Below are 17,534 nucleotides of genomic sequence, written 5' to 3'. Positions count from 1 at the left end.
AAACCTTTCAAGATCTTCCTGGTCAGACGTTTCTTTCTTCATCATAGTTGAATTTCATATTATAAAATCTAATGGAAAGAAGTTTCCTAGATCTTTTAGAGTAAACTTTATTCTCAGTTTTAATATGAATAGATCATCATACTTAAAAAATCAATTCCATTTCTCTAGACTTTATTAAATAGAAAATTACTTTAATGTAATGTTAAATTCCAAAAGCGAAAGGGAGGAACTAAAGGAAGAATCTGCCAGTTGTTTTACATCCTGCATCTGTTTAGAAGTAGTCAGAGGTTTCATGTTTACCTCAGTGAAGACCTGAGGCTACTTGTCTCCATCCATTTCTACCTCCATTTTCCATGGACGGAGAGTCCTAACCTCTTTTCTTTGGCATTCCTTTTCTTCTGCTCAGTCCCTGCCTCAGGCCAAATGTGTGGAAAGTTGTCATCCTGGATTTGTCAAGAGGGCTCGAGAAGGAGAGCCAGTTTGCTGCTATGACTGCGTTCCTTGTCCGGAGGGGACCTTCTCCACTCAGGAAGGTGGGTCACACTGAGGAAAACGGGAGGCTTTGTGGAACTGGATCCATCCAGAACCTTTTCATGAAAGTGCAAGCTAAAAGACAGATTGAAGCTCACCTGGGTTTTTTATTTTTAACCTGCACAATTTCTTACCTAAAAGGAAGTAAATGAAAAAGACTTGGAAGGAGGGGCTGGGAAGAGATGGGAGCTGAGAGACAGTGGCTGGCCCAAACCTATCTATTCAGATTTCATGTTTAAAGTGAAAATTTCTCTTTAGTGTGGATGTTTCCTGCCACATTTAACTCTCTGGGACCATCCAAGTTCTTTGAAACTTGAGGAACTGTCTTAGGTCCATCACCTGGAAGGATTACTCTGATACCTTCTACATGGGCCTCCCCTTGAGGATCTCCGAGTTGCTGGTCCACAGGGAGGTAGTGTGGACAGTTATGGGGGAACCTCATTACACGAATATTCTGACAGCCAATTAAATATCCCAGGATAGGAACCCTCTGAGTCAATATATTAAGAAGTGCCATGGGTCAGGTCTCAGGATGTTTGCTTAGAAAGATTAGCTGATTCATTATTAACCTCTAATAATGTAGGTTCCTATGAAGATTCTGCACATTAACCAGGAGATAATTAACATCCTAGGACTTCCTCCAGTTTCATAGACTTCGCTCTACATTTGTTTGCAAATACATATTCTTTTGGTGAAATTGTTAAGGAACACATCTTGGAAATTGATCATGCTATTAGTTTAAGATCTTTGTTGAAAGATAAAAGGATAGAATATTAAATAAATATTATTTTTTGGCTTTCTCAGATACACAAATGTGCACCAAGTGTCCAGATGATAAATATCCAAATGTGGACAGAGTCCAATGTATCCCCAAAGTCATAACCTTCCTGTCTTATGAAGAACATCTGGGCATCATCCTGGTCTCTTTTGCCCTACTCTTTTTCCTAACCACAGGCCTTGTTTTAATCATCTTCATTAAATACAGAGAAACTCCCCTTGTCAAAGCCAACAACCGGGACCTCTCCTACATCCTCCTAGTCTCCCTCCTGCTTTGCTTCTTGTCTCCTTCTCTCTTTATTGGTCAACCAAGGAAAGCCACCTGCCTTCTCCGACAAACGGTTTTCAGCATCATCTTCTCAGTTGCCATTTCTTCTCTCTTGGCCAAAACCATCATGGTGGTGCTGGCTTTCCTGGCCACAAAACCAGAAAACCGAGTGAAGAGATGGTTGGGAAAGAGCTTGGTCAACTCCATCATCTTCTCTTGTTCTGCTGTCCAAATTATCATCTCCTCCACCTGGCTGGGAGTTTCTGCCCCCTTCCCTGACTCTGACCTCCACTCCCAGCCTGGAGAGATCATCCTGCAATGCAACGAAGGGGCCGTTGTCATGTTCTACGTCACCCTCAGCTACATGGGCTTCCTGGCTGCCATCTGCTTCACGGTGGCTTTCCTGGCCAGGAACCTGCCTGGGGCCTTCAACGAAGCCAAGCTGATCACCTTCAGCATGCTGGTCTTCTGCAGTGTCTGGGTGACTTTTGTGCCCACCTACCTGAGCACCAAAGGGAAATCCATGGTGGCTGTGCAGGTCTTCTCCATCCTGGCCTCCAGTGCTGGTCTGCTGGGCTGCATCTTCATCCCCAAGTGCTACATTATCCTTCTGAGGCCGGACCTCAACACAAAGGAGCAGCTCACAGACAGAACAAATGTAAAAACATGAGATATAACACCATTGTGATATTGGAAGAATTGTTAAAGTTTCTTTTAATTGAAGGGAGATATTAAGTCCTTATATAGTATGCAGAAGTCAAAGAAGATGATATCTATATGTTCCACAATGGAAATTTTTAAATGACTGGAATTCTTGTTGTTCCCTCCCCTTTCAATAATTCTTGCTAAAGAGAACTCTGAAAGTTATTCGGAGAAATTTTCCAGCTACTTTATGTGACACTTATAGAAAATAATGTGGGCACTTGTTCCTACTGACAGCAGCTAAAAGTGTGTTTGTGAGAGGGAGTGAGTAGAAGAGGTCAGAGGGAGCTGTGGGAACCAAGCACCAGCCTGATTGCCTGATCCTCTCCGTGAGAATGTCGGAATGATGTGAAATATGCCATGTTTGATCGGCTGTCAGCTGGGGAGGGAAATCTTATACAATTCTTTCTTGATTTCCTGATAAAAGCTCCTTTGCAGAAGGAATTTGGCAGAACAGCTGTCTGGGATTTCAGTTTGGGATTGTTTTTATTTTGGTACATTAAATAATTTAATTACACTAAAATAATAAAAAAGTAAATAAAAAAATAAAATGTGTAAAGAAATTTCAACTTTACACTTTGTATATTTTTTTCTTTCCTCAACCAGAGAAAGAAAATAGCAGTTTTCAGGCCCTTTAATTTTCAACTCCACAATTTCTACCTAAAGCATTTTCTCTGCTCCTCTTCCAAGCTTGTCTTGTCTGTGAAGGGCTGGAGAAGATGCCCAGAGAAAGGGGACCTGGAGACTCTCCCCAGGAGGAGGTGGAAGGCAGGGGCGAAATTCAAAAATTTTCCCTACAGGTTCTGTGGGTGTGGTTTGGTGGGTGTGGCTTGGTGGTCATGTGACTGGGTGGCCGTGGCTTGGTGGTCATGTGACCAGGAAAACCCACTATCACACTTTACACAAAAATAACACAAAAGCTATGCAACTGAGTCTGACACAATGCAAAAGCAGCTGGACTTCACACAAAATGTCTGTCACAGAGAGCTCAAAAACAAACTATCACACTTTACACAAAAGTTGTGTTTTGTGATGAGCTTTCCCCCCCAGGAATGTGCATATTCCAGCTGTGGAACAAGAAGCGCTCCTAAAACAAAATGTTCCTTTCTATTATTATTTTTTTATTAAAATTATCATGGCATAAAATAGAAAATAAAGGTAGTAAAGAAATGGGAAAGGGAAAGAAAGGAGAAGGAGAAGAGTGGGATAAAGGGGAAAAGAAAAGAAAGGGGAAGGAAAGGAAAGGAAAGGAGTGGAGTGGAATAGCTGAAAAGTCCAAAGTCCAAGAAAAAGGCTTCTTCCCCCCCCCAATTCAGAACCGCCGATTCCTCCTCTGGGGTTGGAAGCATCTGGCCAGGACACCCCCCTCCTCCCTCCTCCCTTTCTCCCCCCCCCCCCATTCATTGAAGGTGAAGATTCTGCCCTCGGAAGAGTTGCTGCCTGGATGAGGAGGGGGGAGAGGCAGAGGGGGGAGAGACTTGGGGGTCACAGACAGACACCCCCCAATCTGAAGGGAAGACAGGAAAGCCCTCAGATAAACGAGGAGCAGGCGGAGAGGATCTGCAGGGATCCCTCCTAATCCAGAAGGATCCTCCTTCCTTCCAGCCCCCCTCCCAATACCCCCCTCCCTATCTGACAGCTGCTGTTTTTCTCCCTATCTGACAGCTGCTGTAAAGAGGAGGGGGAAGGGAGGGGGAAGGAAGCCCCGTCCCCTTCCCTTGTCTTTGGATGATTTTCTAAGTACAAACACCCGAAGAAGAATCAGCCTGACCTGCTCAAAACTTCCGAGATCAAAGCAATCCGAAGGCCGCCCTCTTCAGAAGGGACCCCGTGCAGCTGTCTGGGCTTCTGTTGATTTCCCTCCCGCTCCCCCTCTTTCCCCCCTCCCTCTCGTCTTTTCCTCCCTCCTCACCTGCCACCAGGTGTCCGCCACATATTTGTGACCTTCCCTTACGCAGCTCTTACGCAGCAGAGCAAACCCCACCCAGCCAGGCTACCTCAACAACCAACCCAAAATACCCAGGAGCTGCCAATCATCCCCGGCCAGATCGAGGTCCCTGCCAGAGTTGAAGAAGAAGGAATCCAGTAGGACGGCCAGTCTGAGCCATTTGACCGAGGAAGGGAGGGTCTCCTGGGACTCAATTGAAGGGCCCTCATGAAGGGGCCTCTGCAGATCCCCAGAGCCGGAAGGTCTGGAGGGGAGGAACCGGGTCCACCTGAACTCAAACAAAAGGAGGATTTTGCCCCCCTGAATCTGAGCAGCTGCCCTTATTTCTCTCCTCCCTCAAGGCAGAGGAAGCCCCTCCTTCTCCAGATGTTGCTGTCTACAGTTGTGAGAGTGAAAAGGGCCCAGTTGTCCCAATCACCCCTCCCCCCCACCTGCAACTTCCCAATAAACCCGACCCCGAGATATGGTGGGGGGGAGGGGCAAGGTTCTGGAGTCCCTAGGACTTAGCCCACCTGCTCTCCACAAAGGCAAAGGGGGAAATGGGGGGGGGGGGCGCCTGGACTTGGGCACAGCTATTCTATTCTATTCTATTCTATTCTATTCTATTCTATTCTATTCTATTCTATTCTATTCTACTCTACTCTACTCTACTCTACTCTACTCTCCCCAGTGAAAAAAGAGATTTTAAGCTTTATTATTAATTCAAGAGAATTAAACAAAACCATAAAGGCACAGCCTAAAAAGCATCCATCTCAAGCAAGATGACCCCCAATCTCCCCTAAACTGCCAGGATCTGCTTAAGGACGACAACTGAGAGACCCGAAGAGGGCAGACAATTTCCAGAGGACCCAGCGCCAAGCTCCATCCAGAGGCTCCCAGGTCAACGGCAACTTCGGGGCTTCCATCCCACTCTGGACTCAGGACCTCCTGCCTGTTTCCAGGGCACCTCAACTGGGGCAGCCCAGCCTGGCTGCATGGGGACCCTGGTTGAGGCCCCCTCCCAAATGCCTGGAAGATGATGGAGAGGAGCTGATGCTTCTGTCCAGGCTCTCAGGGTTCTCTCTTCTCCCCCTCCCAGCCCAGCTTCAAGTGGAAGGGAAAGGCAAGCAGGTGAGCTCAGAAAGAGCTCTAAACTTCTAAGAGGCAGATTGTGATTTCTTCTCCACGCAAAGGAGATTCTAGAATCCAGCCTCCCCCACTCGGGCAACGGGGCAAGGCGAGAGGGGAGCAGGGAGGCGCAGCTGCCTGGATGGTCTCTGGTGCTAAGCAGGGATGCTGAGGGTCTCCTCTGGATGGGCGACCCCAGCGATCTCTGAGGAAAAGCCAGCCAGCCAGCAGGGAAGCCTGTTTCCCCCCAAGAAAAGCAGCCCCCCCTCCTCAGAATCCCAGCTCCTCCTTCCCCTTCGCTCTGCCCCCCAGATCCCAAACTCCCCCAATTAGGACAGCTCCGCCACCCACCCACCGCTAGACTAGCCAGATCGCTGCCTCGCCCTTCCCACAGGGGGCGCTCTTCCTCCCCATTGGCCAAAAGCCTTCAGCCCCACCGAGGCTCCCTCCGCAGCCCCCGAGAGCTCCAGCCCCCCCCCCCTTCGCTCTTTGGACTCCCAGGCGCCGTCCGGGGCCTCCGCCGGCCGAGCTGAAGGGCGCGAAGGAAGCTGGGGAGGCGCCGAGCAGCCCTTCAGCTCCGCCGTCCCAGGGGCTCCTCCTGCCTCCTGTCCGCCTCCTCAGCCTGGCCGTCCCTCCGCCTCCCTCCCGCTTCTCCTGGGCCACGGAGCCCGCTCTGGCCGGGGGTGATGGGCGCTCCCGGGGATTCTGCCTTGGTGGTTGAGCTGGACTGGCTGGCTGGGCTGAACTGGTTGAACTGGGAAAGTCTCCGCCTGACCGACTCAAACCAAGGAGAAGCTTCTGGGCATTTATTCATTTCTCTCCCCCCCCCACAACCCCCCCCCTTTCCTTCCATGGCGTTTTCCTCCCCCTCAGCTGCCCCAAAGTCTCCGGAGCTCTTCGTGGCGCCTCTCCTTCCGCAGCCCTTCCACAGCGGAGCCCAACCCAGCCGGCCCCAAAGCCCCGGAGCCTCGCTCAGCCCCGGGAAGCCGGAGGTCCCAGCCCCAGTGGCAGAGAGAGGGAGCCCGCGGGGGAGCCACGCGGAGGAAGGCAGAGGCTCCTGGGACTCTCCGGGGCGGCGGGGGAGCCTGGGGGGGGCGGAGGGGAGGGGAGGGGCCAGGAGAGCCGGGGGGGCTTTGGGGACCGTCGGGCAGGGCGAAGGCAAAGGAGGGGCGGCGCTTGTGGGCGGGGGAGCCTCTCCTGCTGCTCCTCCGGGGGAGGGAAGAGGGAGGGGGGGCTTCCCGGCTCTTGGGCTCCTCCGCAGCGCCCATCCAGGCGAGACCTTCCGCAGCCCTGCTTAGCCCCGGAGACGCTCCAGGCGCTGCGGGAGAATCTCCGCGGTTCTTCGGCCCCTTCAACTCTGCAGCCGCCGCTTCCTCCGGCCGCGGCCCCTTCCTCTCCCCCGGACCCCAAACGCCGCCTCCCTCCTCCCCCCTCGCCTGCCCCAAACGCCCCTCCGCCTTCCCCTGCCCCGCCCCCTTGCGCCCAGCCCCCCCCCTCCCCCGACTTTCAAGCCCTGGTCCCCCACTGCCCAACCCCCCCCCGCCCTCTGCCCCCCGCGGTCGCCCCTCCGACCTCTCCCCCGCGGAGGACACGCCCCCCCCGCCGCCAATCCATTGCCCCCCCCCCATTTTCTCAACGATTCCTGCCTTTAAAAAAAAAGCTTTAACAATGTGATGAAACCAGGAAGGCCTCGGTAAACAAGCACAGAAGTAGAAATCAGGGGCCACCCAGCTGGAGGCTGCCTACTGCGGCTCCCCTCCCAAGAGCAGCTGGGGGGGGGTTGGGCAGCGCGGGGCCAGGGCGTGAAGGGGTGTGTGGGGCTGGTGTGGCTCCTCACCTGCATTCTGGCAAAGGAAGCCCCGCCTGGGTGGCGCCTTCCGCCCTTCTTCTTCCCCTCCCAGAGGGAAACCTTCAGTCCGGGATTGGGAAGCTCCAGATCCAGAGAAGGGAAGATGGTGGGATCCACCCATTATTCTTGCTAGTCCATTAGTGGGGAGGGTTGGGTCTTGATCGCAGGGGGGCAAAGGCAGACGGTTAACCTCTGGGATCAGCGATTGGCCCAGAGCCCCCCAGCTGGTGGGATTCGAACCCAGAATCTCTCCGTTCCTAGGCTGCTGCTTGGACCACTGGGCCGCCTCAGGCAGCCTCCGTGCAGGGAGAGTGAGCAGCCCCCCTCCCCAAGCTGCAGGCAGGGCGCCATGGCTTCCCGGGAGGTCCGGCTCTGCCCGGGTAGGAAGCGCCCAGGAGCGACCACCGAGTCAGACCCGACCGCCTTCAAGCGCAGCGCAGAAGAATCGGATGGAAACGCCTTGAGTGGCAGAGACGGCCTGGACTCCCCGCGGGGGAAGATGGGGGCCCGGGAGAGCCGAAGGAGATGCGGAAGACCGACTCTCGCTCCGGAGGGAGCCGTGGAGGGCAGCCAAGGGAGCGCAGCCCCGGGGGCGAGAAAAGCAAGAAGGGCCCCATCCCCTCGGGGGAAGACCAGGCAAAGCTGCTCGGCTGACGTCACGGCTTTTCTGGGCCACTTTGGCTTCGGTTGCGCCCAAGGGGGAACCCCACACCTTGCAAAGACCCCAATTGTGCCCCCCCTTACTCAGCAGACCTTTGGAAGCCGGTTAAGAAGGGGGGGCTGGGGTCCTCCCCTCCCCCTCCTTTTTTCTCTCCTTCCTACTTCTCTTGCTTTCCTCGCTTTCTCTTTCTGGGCCCTCGTCCTCTTGGCCGGATCCCCATCCCTGTCCCCTCCCGCCTTGGCCCCCCAGGAGCCCCCCCCTCAGGACTGGCTGAGGGCCCCTCTGGGAAGCGCAGCGGGCGAGGAAGCAGCGGAGCAGTGGCTGCCTGCATTGCCTTCCTCCCAGCCCGGCTGCGGGGATGGAGGGCTAAGCGGGCAGCTCTGCGCCTCTCCCCTCCCAGCCCCGTCGGAGCTCAGAGGCTGCGGGAGCCCCACTGAAGAGAGCTGCCTGGGGGATCGAGGCAGGGAGGCCTCTGGGACGCTGGAGCCAAAGCGGGGCTTCTGAGCAGCAGCTTCACCCGATGCCTCCCCACAAGAGGAGGACAGCTGGGCAGGCGAGGAGGAGGAGGGCGACTGAGAAGTTATTCTCCGGGTTAGCGGATCCTTCACCGCTGGGCTCCGGGAAACCTCGGAGGCTTCGCTTCGCAGTGCCCTTCACCGAGGTTGCAGCCCCGCGGGCTGGGGAGGAGGAGATTAGATCCGGCTGTTGGAGGGGTCCTTATCACCCACTAAAGGGACGGAGGGGGGAGGATGCAGGATCCCTTAGAAAGCCCTCCTTCCCTAGGGAGGGGCAGCTGCGGGAAAGAGGTGCTGATGGGGTCTCTCAGCGAGAGAGCCTTCAGGGACGCCCCCACCCCCCACCTGGATTGGTGAACAAGGGTTCTCATGAAGATGATTGTATAACTCTTGGAGGATGGGTCCTACAGCTTCCATCTTACCTCTTTTCTTACTTTCTCATTCTACAAACCTATAGTTTCAGCCACTGACAGGAGGAATATTTGCTCAAATTATAAACTGTTCTTGGGAGCTGCAAAATATTAAATTCCTCTGAATGACTTTCACAGATTTCTCTTTAGCTAGATTTATTGGGATGAATAATGCAATAATTCCAGTCATTCAACCATTTCCCATTTCAAAACAAACTATTTAAGTGGGGATAATTACTGCCTTCTTTCAAATAAAAGAAACTTTTAACAATTCTTTCAATATCACATTTGTGTTATATCTCATGTTTGTACACTTGTTCTGGCTGTGAGCTGCTCCTTTGTGTTGAGGTCTGGCCTCAGAAGGATAATGTAGCACTTGGGGATGAAGATGCAGCCCAGCAGACCAGCACTGGAGGCCAGGATGGAGAAGACCTGCACAGCCACCATGGATTTCCCTTTGGTGCTCAGGTAGGTGGGCACAAAAGTCACCCAGACACTGCAGAAGACCAGCATGCTGAAGGTGATCAGCTTGGCTTCGTTGAAGGCCCCAGGCAGGTTCCTGGCCAGGAAAGCCACCGTGAAGCAGATGGCAGCCAGGAAGCCCATGTAGCTGAAGGTGACGTAGAACATGACAACGGCCCCTTCGTTGCATTGCAGGATGATCTCTCCAGGCTGGGAGTGGAGGTCAGACTCAGGGAAGGGGGGAGAAACTCCCAGCCAGGTGGAGCAGATGAGAATTTGGACAGCAGAACAAGAGAGGATGATGGAGTTGGCCAAGCTCTTCCCCAACCATCTCTTCACTTGGTTTCCTGGTTTTGTGGCCAGGAAGGCCAGCACTACCATGATGGTTTTGGCCAAGAGAGAAGAAACGGCCACTGAGAAGATGATGCTGAAGACCGTTTGTCGGAGAAGGCAGGTGGCTTTCCTTGGTTGACCAATGAAGAGAGAAGAAGACAAGAAGCAAAGCAGGAGGGAGACCAGGAGGATGTAGGAGAGGTCCCGGTTGTTGGCTTTGACAAGGGGAGTTTCTCGGTATTTAATGAAGATGATTAAAACAAGGCCTGTTGTTAGGAAGAAGAATAGGGCAAAAGAGACCAGGATGATGCCCAGACGTTCTTCATAAGACAGGAAGGTTATGACTTTGGGGATACATTGGACTCTGGCCTCATTTGGATATTTATCATCTGGACACTTGGTGCATTTTTGCGTATCTGAGAAAGTCCAAAAGCAATATTTCTTTTATATACTGTTTTTGTTACATTTCAAAAAATACTTTTTTTGGATGACAGCTGTTACCATGGGCATTTTCCAACAAGTATTTCTTAGCTATTTCATTAAAAAGAGCAAAAGAAGGATATTTTTTAAAAAATGTAGCTAGGTATATGAAGTTGAGGGAAGTCCTAGGATCTTAATTATTTCCTGTGTAATGTGTAGAATCTTCATAGGAATCTACATTATTAGAGGTTAATAATGAATCATATAATCTTTTTAGACAAACATCCTGAGTCCTGCCTCATGGCAGTTAATATCCTGGACTTGGAGGATACCTACAGTATCTTGTAACATCTGGAAGCAACCTGGAATTCAGGAGAAACTTCCTATCAGTGAGAGCAATTAACCAGTGGAACAGCTGGCCTCCAGAAGTTGTGGGTGCTGCAACATTGGAGGTTTTTAAGAAGAGACTGGACAGTCACTTGTCTGAACTGGTATAGGGCAGTGGTTCTCAACCTTCCTAATGCCGCGACCCTTTAATACAGTTCCTCATGTTGTTATGACCCCCAAACATAAAATTATTCCTAAAACCTTTGAAAATATGTGTTTTCCAATGGTCTTAGGCCAGGGGTCCCCAACCTTTTGGACCTCAGGGACCACCAAGTTCATCATTTTAAATTTTGCGGACCACTAATACGAATCCAGCATGCCGCTTGCTGAAGCACCTGGACTTTCAGTGACATGATGGGGTCCTTTAGGCACTCTCCCTCCTCTCTCTCTCTCCCACTCTTTCTATCTCATTCTCTCTTTCTCTCTCCCTCCCTCTCTCTCTCCCCCACTCTTCTCTCTCTCATTCTCTCCTTCTCTCTCTCCCCTCTCTTTCTCTCTCTCCCACTTTTTCTCTCATTCTTTCTCTTCCCCAACTCTCATTCTTTCTCTCTCCCCCCTCTCTTTCTCATTCTTTCTCTTTCCCTTTCTCCCCCACTCTCTCATTCTCTCTTTCTCTCTCCCCCCACTTTCTCCCCCCTCTTTCTCTCTCTCCCCCACTCTCATTCTGATTCTCTCTCTGATTCTCTTTCATTTTGTCTCTCTCTCTCATTCTCTGATTCTTTTTCATTCTCTCTCTTTCTCTCTCTCTCATTCTGCCTTTCTCTTTCATTCTTTGTCTCTTTCTGTCTCTGTCTCTCTCTCATTCTCTCTCTCTCTCTCATCTCATGGGCCAGCCAGTGTCTTGGGGCTGAGAGGAAGTCAAGCGTCTCCCTGAGAGACCGAGGTGTGTGGAGCACCAACAAGGGCCGGAAGAAGTGTGGGAGCAAAGCACTACTTGAACTTGCATGAGCATTCGCCTTGGTATATTTGTGCCAGCCGGTGGCCAAGGCAGCCCTCATCTCCTGCCGCTTGGGACTCGGAGCGGTAAATGGTGACTGGTCTGGGGAGCAGCCAGATTTTGCTCTCCATTGCGGATGCCAGATCGGCCTCCTGTGAGCTCTCGTCTCTCGGGGAGCCCAACCAAAGTTTGCAGCGCCACTTCAGGGAGCGCTCCTCGAGAGACGAGAGCTTGCAGGGGGCCGATCTGGCATCCACAATGGAGAGCAAAATCCGGCTGTTCCCCAGACCAGACACCATTTACCGCTCCAAGTCCCAAGCGGCAGGAGATGAGAGCTGCCTTGCGCCGCAAATATACCAAGGCAGAATTCTGATGCCGCACTTACAGCGGAGAGAAGAAGCCGGATTTTGCTCTCCATTGCAGACACCAGATCGGCCCGCTGGAAACTCTCGTCTCTCGAGGAGCCCGACCAAAGTTTCCAGCACCGCTTCAGGGAGCGCTCCTCAAGAGACGAGAGCTTGCAGGGGGCTGATCTGGCGTCCGCAATGGAGAGCAAAATCTGGCTGCTCCCCAGACCAGATGCCATTTATCACTCCGAGTCCCATCGCAAACGCCGCTTCTTGCCGCTTGTGTCGCCCCCTCGACCACCACCACAACAGCACCATTCATTCCGGACGGCGAGGGCTGCACTCCTTTTTCCGTATTGCACCACCTGCAAAAATGCAATACGAAAATTTCTCCGTGGACCACCAGTTGGTGACCACTGTCTTAGGGGATCCCTGTGAAAGGGTCGTTCGACCCCCAAAGGGGTTGTGACCCACAGGTTGAGAACCCCTGGTATAGGGTATAGGGGGTGGATTAAAAGACTCCAAGGTCCCTTCCAGCTCTGTTCTATTCTGGTTGATTGATTGATTGATTGATTGATTGATTGATTGATCTACATGACTGGTAGAATATTTGTGTAATGAGTTCCCCCCATAACAATCCACAGCACCAGATTATGGACCAGTGACACCTTCTCAGTGATCCTCAAGGGGAGGATCCAATATACAGTGGATTGCAAGGTCTTTCAGAAGGTGGACCTAAAACAATTCATCAAATTTCAAAGAAGTCAGATGTTCCTAGAAAGGTGAATTTAGCAGCACATATCCAAACTAAAAAGCAGAAGAGATATTTCCTCTGCTGTTAGTAAAGCTTGCCCAGTCTGCCATCCCCTCCTCCCATCTCTTCCCAGCCCCTCCTTCCAAATCTTTTTGATTTACTTCCATTTAGATAAGAAATTGTGCAGATTAAAAAAAACAATGACAGCTGAGCTTCAATGTGTCTTTTAACTTCCACTTTCATGAAAATCCTCTGGATGGATCCAGTTCCACAAAGCCTCCCATTTTCCTCAGTGTGACCCACCTTCCTGAGTGGAGAAGGTGCCCTCCGGACAAGGAAGGCAGTCATAGCAGCAAACTGGCTCTCCTTCTCGAGCCCTCTTGACAAATCCAGGATGACAACTTTCCACACATTTGGACTGAGGCAGGGACTGAGCAGAAGAAAAGGAATGCCAAAGAAAAGGTGTTAGGATTCTCCATCCATGGAAAATAGACATAGAAATGGAAGGAGACAAATAGCCTCTGGTCTTCATTGAGGTAAATAGGAAATCTCTGACTACTTCTAAACAGATGCAGGAGGTAAAACAACTGGCAGATTCTTCCTTTAGTTCCTCCCTTTTTCTTTTGGAATTTAACATTACAATAAAGTCCTTTTCTATTTAATGTAGTCTAAAGGGATGGAATTGAAAAATGATTTATGTATGATGATATAATCATATTAAAACTGACAACAAAGTTTACTCTAAAAGATTTAGGAAGCTTTTATTCCATTAGATTTTTTAATGTAGAGTAAAACTCTGATGGAGAAAGAAACCTCTGACCAGTAAGATCTTGAAAGGTTTCCATAAAACATGGCAAAGCCACTCCACTTAAGTCCCGTCTGTTGAAGAGCTTCCATGAGATGACACCACCTGGCATGGGAGACCAACCACCCTGGAGACTCCAGGCTTTGCCCACTTGAAATGGGACCTCAGGCTTTGGAAAATAGAGAAAAGACACCAAAATTTCTCCCACCTTATTGAGCAACTTTAGCCATGAAAGAACATCTTGGTCGATAGAAAGTCTCTGTCTTTCAAAATACGCCAGAATTTCTGTCCTGGGATCCTCCTTGGGGAGAACCAAGGAGATTTTGATGCCTAGATCTGCTTTTATTTCTCCATTTTGGTCCAAATACAGTTTCCTCTCAGAAATATTCCAAAATTCATTCTTCTCCAGAAAGGGATGAAACTAGAATGGGAGCATCCAGGAATTTGAAAAGTTGAAAACTTTGTTTCTTATCCCACATTGAATCTTTCTTCCACAATTGTCTAATCTCCAAATATGGTTAAATAGGATACAAATACGGCCATTATCTTCATAAGTGAATGAAAATGTTTGAGAAAGATTCGTTCATCATTTACTGACAAAGCATAGAGAAAATATAATTAACACAATTGATCAATTATAGGGAACATTCTAGAGCAGATGACAAATAAAATGAAGAGAGGGGGGAAAAGGTTTATTCATAAACTCTTTGAAAACAAGAGGTTGATTCCCAGAAAGCATGGATTGATCAAGAAGAAAGTTGTCAGGCTAATCTTCTCCCTGGTCATCCTGATGGAAAACACCTCCAGATGGAGAGTGGCTGGCTCTGGAGAATTTGATCGCTGAAGAGGGAGCCGGGCTTAGAGAGGGGAGAGGCACTACCGATCAGTGCTTAGTTCTTCATCAACTGATGGAAAAATACATATCAAATAGACCTGCATCATTCTACGCCTGCTTCATAGATCTCAAGGCAGCCTTTGATACGGTTCCCAGGACTAAGCTATGGGAGAAGCTGGAAGCTGCCTCAATTGACCACAGGCTTCTTCATCTCTTACCTGCCCTACATACCAAAACGTCCCTCAAGGTGAGGTGTGATATGCAGGGGTCCCTCTCGAAGTCAGTTAAAACTCAAAAGGGGGTTAAACGGGGGCATTTTGGCCCCCCTGCTTTTCAACTTTTACATAACTGGCATGGTAAAATGGCTAAACAAACCAAATCACCCCCCCCCACAAAAAATAGGTGACCGAAGCATCGCCCTCCTGCTCTATGCAGATGCCCCTGTGATCCTCTCCAGGACACCAGAAGGCCTGAAAAGAGCCTTGCGAGCCCTTCTCCAGCACTGCAATTACAATCAACTGGGCATAAATGATGAGAAAACAAAGATCAAAAAGGCCAAAACTTTATTCATGGTATCTAAATGGCCACAAAATAGAGCAGGGAAGCCCCTTCAAATCCCTGGGGGTGGCCATTCAGGCCAAGGGTTCAAGAAACATGCAGCTGCCCTGGGCCAAAGATCAGCCAGCACCATTCTTCATTGTTTCCGCACAAAGGGAGGCTACTATGTCCCTGCTGCTCTTCAGCTTTTTGTGCCCAAGTCGCTAGCACAGCTCCTTTATGGGACATTGCTCGGACCGTCAGCTTCATGTTTTACATCATTAGAAGTAGTTCAATCCAAATTCACCAGATCAATTCTCCAGATGCCACGTTGTGTCTCAAATGCACTTCTGCGCCTGGAGACAGGATTGACAGAAGACGAAGCAAGAATCCATATAGCTGTTGTGGCCCACCAGTGGCCAGTGGAGCCGGCAGCAGATTTGGACAGTGAGGAGGTTGGGGAGGGACATGGGCCAGTCCTGGAGTCTGGGGGAGGCTCTGATGAGGGCTCTGTGGTAGTGCGCACACATTTGCGAACTGGTGTGGAAGGTAAGTGAATTTCACCCCTGGATTCTCCCCTCTTCTCTGATCCTTCCCTAGGCAGCCTCTCTTCTCCTCATCCCAAAAGTCATTCTCACCCATCATTGCACTTCCTAAATAGATTATGGGAAGACTGGTGACATCACTGGATTTCAGTAACGGACTCACAAACAATTGTGTGATGTGATTAGAAAACTGAGGGGCGAATGGTATGATAACTAAATGGATAAAAACTGTCTTCAAAATGATACTCAAATAATTTTTAATCTTTTTAAATTTTTCCAACGACACCTGAAGGTTATGTTTGTTTACTTGATTGATTAGTCCATGGGCCAAATCAAAGTGCAGAGTTCCAAACACAAATTATTACTAAAATCCGATAAAAACAATTTAAAATGGAATTTGAATAAAATGCAATTCAAAATAAGATTGGAATAGAATACAATAATATATGGATAAATAAAATATGATAAAATTATATTTCAATATCACCCCTTCAGTCTACCCCAATCAGCCCCACAAATGCCGATCTCAACCGAGCCATTTTGCTCAAGTACTGAGCTGTATTAAATGTTGTTTTCAAATTCTGGCTGCAGATAAGGTGAGTCATTTTGATATGGGATTCCCAATGGGTCCTTCGTTTGGTCTATGGACCAAGGTATCTGCCTCTCACCCTCTTATGCAGGCAGCAATCAAATGGGATGTGAGCCAGGTCTTCTGCCTCTGCCACTCTGCAAATGCAGAGACGTCCATTATAAGGTCTAGAGTGGCATCTCCCATATCTGACCATTGTGTCCAGCTGTTTGAATCTCGCTCGCGTAAATCTCTCCCTAAGATGTTTTGGCAGTTGTAACTTTAAATAGTTGTCTAGTTGAAAAGTAGGTTTGTATTTGCTCAGCCATTTCAACTTACCCACCTTACTAAGAATAGCCATGTCATTTTGTGCTTCTACATCCTTAATTCTTTGGGCAGCTGTTTTTTTTAATCGTTCTCCTGTTACGCAAGAGACAGGAAGGCCACAGCTACTTCCAAAATTAATCAGTTTAGTGATCCAAGAGGTTTGTGATTGTGAGTTTATCTGCTCTAGTAAGCATAACTTGGGGAGTCTATCAGTCTCCATTTCATTGACTTTGTGCCAGTGGTTACATGCTTTGATTTTGGATAGTGGATGAATTGTATACATTCCCAATTCAGCTCTAACTGTTGCAGCAGATGTCCTTAGATCTACACCCACAATACAGCTCAGGTGCTGGGACTGTGTTTGTTCTAGTACTGTGGTTGAGTAGAAATCCCAAACTTCTGCTCCATACAAGAGCATAGGGGGAACCTTTATATACTTTAATTAATGGGCCAGGGATTAATAATAGATTAATGGGAATTAATAGGTTAGGGATAACTTTTTGCTATTGGATGTCAATTTTTCTGTTATCATTAATACTGTCAAGTTGATAAATCCCCTTCACGCAAGATTTGATCTAAGATGTAGATCCTAGAGTAAGCTAATTTGATGTGATTTAATTTAAAGAATATAAAGCTTTTCTACTTAAAAATCTTATTTGAAACTTCATTTAAAAAGTTTGATAAAATAACAATGGTTTTAAATCAACTTAAAGGCGATAATCAGAAGCAAGCAACAATTGTTGAATCGGATGGATTGGATGGATGGATGGACTGGAACTGAATTTTTTTTAAAAAAAAAATTTGATTTATATGCCGCCCTTCTCCGGAGACTCAGGGCGGCTTACAATGTGTTAAGTAATAGCCTTCATACTTTTGTATATTTATACAAAGTCAGCTTATTGCCCCCACAAACTGGGTCCTCATTTAACCTACCTTAGAAAGGATGGAAGGCTGAGTCAACCTTGAGCCTGGTAAGATTTGAACCTGCAGAAATTGCAGGCAGCTGTGTTAATAACAGGGTGCATTAAACCACTGTACTACCAAGAATTTGCTGCTGGCATCCCTGAAGAAGGAGTCTGGTTTGAAGGCAGGCTGCTTGGAGATGGCTGGAGAGGCCATGGACCCTGAAGACTCAAACTGGACAGAACGGATGACTGAAGAAATGGATTCTTTCAGGAAGATTGAGGGAGATTGGGGAATGGACGTGTCATACTTAACCGGAAAACAAGTCTTAAGAGTTGTCGTGTTTCAATTTACAGGAGGTCCTGTGACTTTGGGGAATAGAAAGCAGTTGTTGGGAAAGATCCTAATTAAAGTTTTAAGGAAACGAATTATTATTAAGAATCAAACAAAGATATTGAATCATGAACAGATTCAGGATGGATCGGAGATAATGACTGTGGTGGTCTGTGGTAGATAAGAAGCTCCTGTAAATTTTCTCTGATTTAAATACAATAGCAGATAACAGACCATTTTGAAGTTTTTAATTTTAACTTTATTGTTGGATTG

The 17,534-nt window shown here is 48.9% G+C and overlaps 2 protein-coding genes across 2 annotated transcripts; one reads left to right on the top strand and one right to left on the bottom strand.

The window, feature by feature from the left end:
• Positions 1-410: 410 nt before the first annotated feature.
• On the top strand, positions 411-6,054 carry LOC148111971 (vomeronasal type-2 receptor 26-like). The gene is made up of 4 exons (XM_087879367.1): positions 411-533; positions 1,336-2,102; positions 4,568-4,692; positions 5,835-6,054. The coding sequence occupies exons 2-4, from the start codon at positions 1,344-1,346 to the stop codon at positions 6,052-6,054; spliced, it is 1,104 nt and encodes a 367-aa protein (XP_087735493.1). The 5' UTR covers positions 411-533; positions 1,336-1,343.
• A 2,795-nt stretch (positions 6,055-8,849) lies between these two features.
• On the bottom strand, positions 8,850-15,669 carry LOC148111970 (vomeronasal type-2 receptor 26-like). The gene is made up of 3 exons (XM_087879366.1): positions 15,631-15,669; positions 12,712-12,838; positions 8,850-9,979 (listed from the first exon to the last, which is right to left on the bottom strand). The coding sequence occupies exons 1-3, from the start codon at positions 15,667-15,669 to the stop codon at positions 9,069-9,071; spliced, it is 1,077 nt and encodes a 358-aa protein (XP_087735492.1). The 3' UTR covers positions 8,850-9,068.
• Between the last annotated feature and the right edge of the window lie 1,865 nt (positions 15,670-17,534).

The sequence above is a fragment of the Pantherophis guttatus genome, chromosome 15, assembly GCF_059756535.1.
Source record: "Pantherophis guttatus breed Tessera chromosome 15, ASM5975653v1, whole genome shotgun sequence".
NCBI classification, from domain to species: Eukaryota; Metazoa; Chordata; class Lepidosauria; order Squamata; family Colubridae; genus Pantherophis; species Pantherophis guttatus.
This window is presented reverse-complemented; position numbering and strand designations above follow the sequence as displayed.

Excerpts from the sequence above, each read along its gene's own strand:
- LOC148111971 (XM_087879367.1), top strand. The coding sequence starts at position 1,344 with ATGTGCACCAAGTGTCCAGATGATAAATATCCAAATGTGGACAGAGTC. Across the intron at positions 2,103-4,567 it reads GCACCAAAGGGAAATCCATG|GCAGAGGAAGCCCCTCCTTC; the intron begins GTGGCTGTGCAG and ends TCCTCCCTCAAG. Across the intron at positions 4,693-5,834 it reads AAACCCGACCCCGAGATATG|GCGCCGTCCGGGGCCTCCGC; the intron begins GTGGGGGGGAGG and ends TTGGACTCCCAG.
- LOC148111970 (XM_087879366.1), bottom strand. The coding sequence starts at position 15,669 with ATGGCTCGGTTGAGATCGGCATTTGTGGGGCTGATTGGG. Across the intron at positions 12,839-15,630 it reads CATTTGTGGGGCTGATTGGG|TCCCTGCCTCAGTCCAAATG; the intron begins GTAGACTGAAGG and ends TCTTCTGCTCAG. Across the intron at positions 9,980-12,711 it reads CACCTTCTCCACTCAGGAAG|ATACGCAAAAATGCACCAAG; the intron begins GTGGGTCACACT and ends GGACTTTCTCAG.